Source organism: Neoarius graeffei, chromosome 16 (assembly GCF_027579695.1).
Source record: "Neoarius graeffei isolate fNeoGra1 chromosome 16, fNeoGra1.pri, whole genome shotgun sequence".
Taxonomy (NCBI): Eukaryota; Metazoa; Chordata; class Actinopteri; order Siluriformes; family Ariidae; genus Neoarius; species Neoarius graeffei.
The window spans coordinates 63,678,557-63,688,732 of record NC_083584.1 but is presented as its reverse complement, the minus strand read 5'-3'; the positions used below and the strand labels follow the sequence as shown (position 1 = coordinate 63,688,732).

General features: G+C 40.0%; 1 protein-coding gene across 4 annotated transcripts in view; it reads left to right on the top strand.

Annotated features, from left to right (window-relative positions):
- The first annotated feature begins 880 nt into the window (after window positions 1-880).
- zmp:0000000529 (WD repeat-containing protein 20) overlaps window positions 881-10,176 on the top strand; it is a 41,579-nt gene continuing 32,283 nt past the window's right edge. For all 4 annotated transcript variants that reach the window (XR_009656820.1, XR_009656819.1, XM_060943366.1 and 1 more), the window contains exon 1: window positions 881-1,242. Coding sequence is in view for 2 of the 4 variants with exons in the window: in XM_060943366.1 (XP_060799349.1) it covers window positions 892-1,242 (351 nt within the window). In the remaining 2 variants the exon portion in view is untranslated. The remainder of the gene's footprint in view (window positions 1,243-10,176) is intronic.

The window sequence follows — 10,176 nt, the reverse complement described above, 5'->3', positions numbered from 1 at the left end:
TAGATAGATAGATAGATAGATAGATAGATAGATAGATAGATAGATAGATAGATGACTGGATGGACAGAAAGACAGAAGAATGCACAGGCAGACGACAGACAGATGGACGGACAGACAGACAAATGGACGGGCAGATGACAGACAGACAGACGGACGAATGGATGGACAGAGACAAACAGATAGATATATAGGTAGATAGATAAACTGACAGTCAGACAGATAGATAGATAGATAGATAGATAGATAGATAGATAGATAGATAGATAGATAGATAGATAGACAGACTGCAAAAACTAGCCATCCTAATATAAGGAAAAACATAATAAATTTGAGAACATTTAGACTATAATCAAGTGAAATAATCTGCCAGTGCAGTAAGATAATTACACTTGGTAAGACATCTTAGAATAAATTGGTTGCAATCTAGAACTAGGTTTAATAATCTCAAAATTGGTGTCTTGTTTTCTTCTAATAAGAAATGCGAGATCATTTCAACTATTTTCAAGATATTTTCACTTGCTAAGATATCATTTTTTGCAGTGTAGATAGATAGATAGATAGATAGATAGATAGATAGATAGACAGACGGACGGAAAGAGACGAATGAACAGGCAGACGACAGACAGATGGACGAATGGACAGACAGATAGATATATAGGTAGATAGATAAACTGACAGATAGATAGAGAGATAGACAGAGTGTTTATTTTCTTCGTATCTCGATGTGTACAGCGCGCTCACACAGTGAATGAGTTTTAAAAATATGTCGTGACCTTCCCGTATTTGGAGTCAGGTTTTTTTTTTTTTAGATTTTTAAAAAATTTATTTTGATCACGTTCACTTCCGTGTCAGGTGCTCTGGACTTCCGGTGCGGCCTCGTTGGTGCTAAAGATGGCCGGCGATGGAGGCGCTCTGAAGGATATTAACGAGATAAAGTCGCAGTTCCGCACCAGGGAGGGTTTCTACAAGCTGCTCACGCTCTCGGACTCGCAGCAGCGGGCCGGGTTAGTGCGCGGTCCCGGAGCCGGAGGTGCCGCAGCCGGTGCCGCCTCGATACCGGGGGGCGGTGGTGGTGTGGTCCCAGGACCCGGCGGCTCCTCTCCGGCTTCGGCGGGCTTCCTGCCCCCGGTGCGGGTCTCCATGGTGAAGCTTCAGCCGGAAGACCCGAGTGAGGAATCCGAGCGTGTGTGCTTCAATGTCGGCCGTGAGCTTTACTTCTACACCTACACTAACATTAAAAAGGTGCGTAAACACACAACAGCACGGAGTCAACCGAGGGGTGTGTTTATCCGAGCCTTTTATACTCTTTATTATTATTATTATTATTATTATTATTATTATTATTATGGCGAGGCGATGAAGCTGATCTGCTCAGAGCCGGCCTGGTGGAGCTGTTACCCACCTGCTTCATGTAATAATAATAATAATAATAATAATAATAAACACATCAGCAGTTTCCTAAAATAAAACCAAATCCAGTGTGCTGTTATGAACCCTGCTCCATGGGGTCCGGTCACAGGATCGCCTCTGCACCTTGTTTTTCTTCACTAATTATTTTACTTCATTAATATTTTGTCCTCTATTACACTATTTTGATAATTTACTCAGCCTGTATGGTAAAATCTTTCATTACAAACAAAGCAAAAAAAAGGTGCTGTACAGTGTTTCAGATGTGTTTATCAAGGTTTGAATTTGTTCAGCCACTGAAATTTACATCAAAATTGTTTTTAATTTCTGAATCTCACACCATGAGCCATGCTGACACATTAATCTGCAAAATGTATCAGTAAACAAACAAAAACAAACAAACGGCTTTTTAATGAGGAAATTATTAAATAAACAAAACATTTTCTGGTAATTCTTAGCAATAAAAACACAAGGTATTCTTTTTTTTTTAAATTAGAACATCCAAAAACATTAACGAATCCCTCCCATTATTTATTTATTTTTTGTGATGTTATATGGAATTAAAAGCTGGGGAACTTTAGAATATTATGATAAATTTGAACGATATTATGATGCTCTCTTTTCGGGTTTTGTGAATATTGTCAGATAATTATAACAGTTAATTTGTATAAGTTGTTTTCCTGCAGTTCCTTGTTAAATACCTTTTTTTTTTTTTTTGTGCAAGTGTAAAAGAAAAAAAATTTGACCAGGTTGTCATCATGCAGCTGAGGTGTTTTGTGGCACTTTATTTTGAGGTTGCAAAGTGTCATCAAAACTGGAACTTCATCAAATGATGCACATTCTAACACGATTACATGAATCTTCGCTCCAAACAGGATGGTAGAACAAAATGACTTTATTTCCTGTTTAACAGTCATGTATGTTTATCCCTCATTCTGTATGAGTAGTTAGCTTTATCATAATCATCATATAAATAATTAAGGGATTAATGGATTATATAATTAATGACCAGTGGGTGTATTTACTGGGGCTGTAACGATACACCCAACTCACGATTCGATTCGTATCGCGATTTTTGACCCACGATTCGATACACCTACGATTTTTTTTAAATGTATTTTTAAAGTAGTAAATTTGACTTAACATTTACTTACATTATTTAATAACAGATAATTCAGACCACTGCAGAGAATGAGTAATATGTATGCAAAAATGAACAAATGTATATCCAAAGACTGTTTTATTTCTCAAAATAATACTGTTGAGCCGGAAGCTCTGTTTTTTTCGGTTCTGAAAGTCATTTTTCCAAATCGTGTAAATCCGTTAAGATTTTTTTTGGGGGGGTGGCTCTCTCACTGTCTCACTCTCATAGGGCCGATGATTTTCTGTGATCGCGGAAAACAGATGGAAATTACGGAATTTTTATGGTGAAACATTGCTCGCGTGTCAAAATGTAACTGCCGCAGAAGGCTTCCGCCCAAGCAGACATGCCTTCAGTGTTGCCAGATATTGCTAACGTTTTCCACCCCAAAATATGTTCAAAACCAGCCAAAAAGCACCTAAACCTGCCCAATCTGGCAACACTGCATGCCTTTCCGGTCAAGTGATTGTGATTGGCTTGTGGCACACCTAGCCAGCCAATGAGCTGCTTGTTTACAGATTCGCTCCCCGCGTCGCAACCAGAATGGCGACCGCTTAAAAGAAATGAATGCTCTGCCAGTGGCGAGTGTGGACGTTGCGTGACTCGCAGAAGATTGTCGCAGGTCGGCGAAGAAACGACTTACTAATAGATATAAAAAATAAAAGTAATTTAAGTAAGTTTAAAATGTAATTTAAATAAAAAGTAAAGTATTCATAAATTGAAGTTTGGAAGCACCTCTGTTTTTGGGCTGAGGAGAAGTTTGAAAGGGTGTACCGCGATTCTGCCTTCTTGTATCGCGACACGGATCGTGGCTCTGCGTATCGCGATTTTGATTTCAATACGCATATTGTTATAGCCCTAGTATTTACATGTACAAAGAAATATGATTTATTTTAAGTTCAGGACAATCAAGATGAAAATTGATTGATAAATTGAAAGCCGTACAACGTAATTGATTTATTGAAGCCTATGTGTGTGTTTTTATTTTATTTTTTATTATTATTTTTTTTAAATAATAGCTCACACAGCTGGATGCTTCACATAATTTAAGCCTAATAATAACTGGGCTTTTTTTTTTAAAGTTTATGTATATTTAACAGTGGAAAAACAAACTTTGCTCTGGTGAGGTCTTCTGTAAAGCCTCGGTCACAACCGGCCGTACGTGCTCCTACGGCTGGTCTACGTGCAAAAAACGCAAGAAACGCACGGAGGGCGCGCATGTGATGTGCTGATTTTCAAGCCGTAGACTGGCCGGAGAGGTTCTTTGTCATGTCAAACAAACTCTACGGGCGCTTAGGTTTTTTTCAGGTTGCAAGACGAACTTACGGCCAACGTGCGTCTTTCTCCACGAACAAAAAAAAAAACGCAGCGATTTGGGAAACGCCAAAAATCGCACGGCCAAAAAATCGTACGTCCGGTTGTGACCTAGGCTTAAGGAGAACATTAGTCTAGTCAAATCAAGTTTATTTTTATAACACTTAACTATAGACATTGTTGCAAAGCAGCTTTAGAGAATTTTAATGACTTTAAACTTGAGCTAATTTTATCTGTAGTCTATCCCCAATGAGCTAGCCTGTGGCGACGGTTGTAAAGAAAAACGCCATTAGAATCCAAACAGAAAAAAAATGGAGGTTTGTGAGGAAATGAAATGATTGTTTACAGCTGCTATAATGTTCTTATAACAGAGGTAACTATAAATGGATAAAAGTATGATGTGTCATTCATTAACAAATTAAAAACTGTAATCAGTGTGTCAAAGAAATAAAAATTAACGGCACGCTTACCCCCCCCCCCAAACAATCTCTGCTGCTGTTTAAAAGGTTTTTATTTAATTAATAAAAATTTGGTCTCTTGGTTGACTGATTTTAAGTTTATTTTGGGAAAGTAAATACAACTTTCTAGCATGTTGTGTTGCAAGTGTCCATCATCTGTGTTTTTAATTTTTCGCCAGCTCACTTGGACTTTTCATCTCATTTTCAGCAGTTGCGTCATTCCAACTTCCACTTTCCGAGTAAAGCCAAATTTGGCGTAACTCTTGGGTTCTTCAGATATAACCTGGTATTTGGGTTAAATTTGTTAGCATAGTGGAAAAGTCGCATTTGTACAACCCCAATTCCAAAAATGGGACACCGTGTAAAACAAATAAAAACAGAATGTGAAGATATGCAAATCATAGAAACCCTGTATTTCATTGAAAATAGTACAAAGGCAACATATCAAATGTTGAAACTAAGAAATGTTATTGTTTTTTGAAAAATATATACTCATTTTGAATTTGATGTCAGCAACACGTTTCAGAAAAGTTGGGACAGGGGCAACAAAAGACTGTAAAAGTTGTGTAATGCTAAAAATAATAATTTGGTTAATTGGCAACAGGTCAGTAACACGAATGTGTATAAAAAGAGCATCCCAGAGAGGCGGAGTCTCTCAGAAGTAAAGATGGGGAGGGGTTCACCACTCTGTGAAGGACTGCGTGTGCAAACAATGCAGCAATTTAAGAATAACGTTCCTCAATGTAAAACTGCAAAGAATTTGGGGCTCACATCTATGGTACATAATATCATTAAAAGATTCAGAGAATCTGGAGAAATCTCTGTATGCAAGAGACAAGGCTGAAAACTGACATTGGGTGCCTGTGATTTTCAGGCCCTCAGGGAGACACTGCATTAAAAGCAGATGTGTGTGTCTGTAGTGGAAATCACTGTATGGGCTCAGGAACACTTCAGAAAACCATCTTCTGGAAAAACAGTTCATTATTGCATCCACAAATGCAAGTTAAAACTAGATATAAACAATATCCAGAAACACCGCCACCTTCTCTGGGCCTGAGCTCTTTTATGATGGACTGAGGCAAAGTGGAAAACTGTCCCGAGGTCTGACTAATCAAAAATAGAAATTCTTCTGAGAAATCATGGACCCCACATCCTCCAGGCTAAAGAGGAGAGGGACCATCCAGCTTGTTATAGGTGCACAGTTCAAAAGCCAGCATCTGTGATGGCATGAGGGTGAATTAGTGCACATGACATGGATAGCTTGTACATCTGGGAGGCATCATTAATGCTGAATGATATCTACACGTTTCAGAGCAATATGCTGCCATCCAGACAAAATCTTTTTCAGGGAAGGCCTTCCTTCTTTCAGCAAGGCAATGCCAAATCGCTTTCTGCACATATTAAAACTCCATAGCTCTACAGTAAGAGTCCAGATGCTAAACTGGCCTGCCTGCAGTCCAGATCTGTCTCCCATTTAAAACATTTGGCGCATTATGAAGCGCAAAATATGACCCAGGAGACCCCGAACTGTTGAGCAACTGAAATTGTATATCAGGCAAGAATGGGACAACATTTCTCTTTCAAAACTACAGCAGTTGGTCTCCTCAGTTCCCAAACGTTTACAGAGTGTTGTTAAAAGTAGAGGTGATGCAACACAGTGGTAAACATGTCCCGTCACAACTTTTTTTGAAATGCGTTGCTGACATCAAATTCAAAATGAGCATATATTTTTCAAAAAAACAGTCAAATTTATCATTTTCAACATTTGATATGTTGTCTTTGTACTACAGTCAATGAAATATAGAGTTTTCAAGATTTGCAAATTATCGCATTCTGTTTGTATTTGTTTTACACAGCATCCCAACTTTTTTGGAATTGGGGTTGTAATTTAAACCTGAGACTTTCTCAGTGCTACTGTGTGAAACTGATTCAGGGAAGTTTACCTGTATAAGATCTCACAAAACAGGTTAAGAGAAGGAGTCTATCATGGCTGTAGTATTAAAGAACTTTTAGCTGCAGAAACTTTAGGCTATGCTACCTAGCTGACTGAGTTAATAGTTTAGGTTGGTTGTTTTTGATGAGATTTGACAGGTTTGGCTCCAGTTTAAAAAAAAAAAAAAAAGAGACAAGGATGATGTTAATCAACACCTTGATACTGAAATCCTGCTCGTGTCATCAAACAACAAATATGTAAATAAAGTTATTATCTCAGGTGTGTATGTATGTACACGCGCGCACACCGATAGATAGATAGATAGGTTCAGTCCTCTGCACAACATGGAAGCTCCTGTCAGGCATCATATTGGATAAGATGAGTAGGCACATGACTTAATACAAGAGCGAGGCCCAGAAAGGAATTGGTAGGAACACCAGAGGAGCAAAACATCAGCTACTGGTCGACTGTGCAGTAGCTTGTGACTGCAGAACCAGACATACCAATCTGTGTGCCACCTGGATTGATGACAAGAAAGCCTATGATTTGATGCCCCACACATGGATCCTGGAAATGTTTGAAACTGGACAACAGGACTCTCAGAACTTTCATCAAGAACTCAGTGAGGCTGTGGAAAATGACCCTAGAGACCAAATTCAAGCCAACAACACAGGTCACCGTCAAGTGTGGTATATACCAAGGAGATGCCCTGTCCCTGCTGCTGTTCTGCATAGGACTGAACCCTCTCAGCCAGATCATCACCAAGAGTGGCTATGGATACAGACTGAAATGGAGCAACCATCAGCCACCTCCTCTACATGGATGACATCAAGCTGTATGCCAAGTCTGAGCGAGACATCAACTCTCTGATCCACAACACCAGGATCTACAGCAATGACATCAGAATGTCATTCAGACTAGATAAGTGTGCCCAGATGGTAACAAGGAGAGGGAAAGCAGTCAGAACTGAGGGGATGGTGCTACTAGATAGCATAATAGGAGACGTGGAAGACCGTTACAAGTACCTTGGAATCCCACAGGTAATGGCAACCATGAAGAGGCCGCTAGGAAAGCAGCACCAGCCAAATACCTATGGAGGGTAAGGCAAGTCCTGAGAAGTCAGTTGAATGGGAAGAACAAGGTCTGGGCGATCAACACTTTTGCCCTGCCGGTCATCAAATACCCTGCTGGCATAATAAGCTAGCCAAAGGAGGAGATTGAGGCCACCGACATCAGGACAAGAAAGCTCCTGACAATGCACGGAGGGTTTCACCCCAAGTCCAGCATTCTGAGACTGTACACTAAGAGGAATGAAGGAGGCAGAGGACGGGTGAGCATCAGAGACACTATCCAGGATGAAACGACAAAGATCCATGAGTACATCAGGGAGATGGCCCCGAATGATGTGCTTAGTGAATACCTCAGGCAGCAGAAACTGTACATCAACAGACTTTATCCAGTGGCTGGATAAAGCTGGACTGGAAGACAATGCAGAGGCACTAATCATAGCTGCACAGGAACAGGCCCTAAGCACAAGATCGATAGAGGCCAGGGTCAACCACACAAGGCAGGACCCCAGGTGCAGACTGTACAAAGATGCCCCTGAGACAATCCAGCACATAACGGCAGGGTGTAAGATGCTAGCAGGAAGAGCGTACATGGAACATCATAACCAAGTGGCTGGCATAATGTACAGAAACACATCGGTGCCGAGTATGGACTGGAAGTCCCAAGGTCAAAATGGGACACACCTCTGAAGATGGCTGAGAATGACCAAGCCAAGATCCTGTGGGACTTCCAGATACAGATGGACAAACCAGTAATGGCTAACCAACCGGACATGGTAGTGGTGGTCAAATGGGAGAACAAGGCTGTGGTGATATGTGGCAATACCAAGTGACCCTAACATCAGGGAAAAGGAACTTGAGAAGTATCAAGGGCTGAAAGAAGAGCTAGAAAAGAGAAGATGAAGGCAACAGTGGTCGCCGTGGTGATGGAAGCCCTCAGTGCAATGACCCCCAAACTGGGAGAGTGGCTCCAACAGATCTCAGGAACAACATCTGAGATCTCTGTCCAGAAAAGCGTCCGAGGAACGGCTAAGATACTGCACAGGACCCTCAAACTCCCAGGCCTCTGGTAGAGGACTCAAGCTTGAGGGGGGAAAAAATACCGCCTGAAGGAGGGGTGAGTGGGGGAAATTTTATTTTTATTTAAATAAATATTTTCCTGATTATAGCAGGACTAAACCCAGTTGCTGGTGCCCTGATGGTAATTTTCACTCCACAACATGAAAATTATTTGCTGTGGTCCAAATTATTGGTAGATTTGTGGCCTTCATGTTTTATTCATCAGTGTATCTACACTTGTGTCGTGCCTGTTGACTCTACTTCCAGGAGACACAGTAAAGATTAGCTTCCCTCCCCCTCCCAGATATTGTGGATAATTTCATGACCAAAGTCCATTATAAATAATCAACTAGCCATTGTTTTATTAATTATACATTTATTGTCCTGTCATGGGGGGGAAGCAGTCAAGAAGAGTTCCGTCATCCCTCAAAATGGGGCACCATGTTACAATAACCTGCTTTTATTGCCAAGAAATATTCCTTATACTTAAAATATTCAGTATATTAAAACTGCATGTTTTGGTGTTTCGTGGTATAAAAAGGTCTCAAAAAATAATCGCTTCTTATTGTAATATTTTCAGCTTCTCTTAAGAGGGATTCACTTTCCACATCTTTCCATTATTCCACACACAATCTGGGCTCACGCTAGCCGCTCGCACATCCGCAAGTTGCGAAGTTTTATTCCAATTTGCGAAAAGAATATCATCTGTATTCGCGTTGTATGCGAAAGTCATTTAAAGTTCAAGCAAAATCCATCAAACAATTGCGATTTCTCAAGATAAACAGTACCTTTCGTGTCCATCTTCGATGTTTTGATTTATAACCAACGCCCCCGAGTTTCGAAGCTTCTTATTGGTTGACCGCAAGTTACGTCTTCCAATAGCAGCGGACCTTGCATATAAAACGATCAATTTCCGAGTTGTGCTGATAATATCAGCAATTCTCGCTCATTAGTGAACAAGATTATAGCAAGGTTTGTTTAAAATAAATTATCCGACTTTACGTATGACAAAAACTTATCTAAAAAGTGAGAACATACACTACCGTTCAAAAGTTTGGGGTCACTTTGAAATGTCCTTATTTTTGAAAGAAAAGCACTGTTCTTTTCAATGAAGATCACTTTAAACTAATCAGAAATCCACTCTATACATTGCTAATGTGGTAAATGACTATTCTAGCTGCAAATGTCTGGTTTTTGGTGCAATATCTCCATAGGTGTATAGAGGCCCATTTCCAGCAACTCTCACTCCAGTGTTCTAATGGTACAATGTGTTTGCTCATTGCCTCAGAAGGCTAATGGATGATTAGAAAACCCTTGTACAATCATGTTAGCACAGCTGAAAACAGTTGAGCTCTTTAGAGAAGCTATAAAACTGACCTTCCTTTGAGCAGATTGAGTTTCTGGAGCGTCACATTTGTGGGGTCGATTAAATGCTCAAAATGGCCAGAAAAATGTCTTGACTATATTTTCTATTCATTTTACAACTTATGGTGGTAAATAAAAGTGTGACTTTTCATGGAAAACACAATTGTCTGGGTGACCCCAAACTTTTGAACGGTAGTGTATTAGAATATTCTGTTAGCTTTCCCAGTTAGGGATAAAAACACGATATAACCATTCTAAAGACGCATTTTCTACATAATATCAGCCCTGACAGAACTTTGGAGGAACTCGCAGATGAACCAGGATATATCGACCAAGTGTACCTTGTCTTCAGAGCGTTTTGACTGCAAGTGTTTTCATTTGAGAAATTAATGGTGAATATTATATTTGGGTTATGAGATTAATTTATAAGAA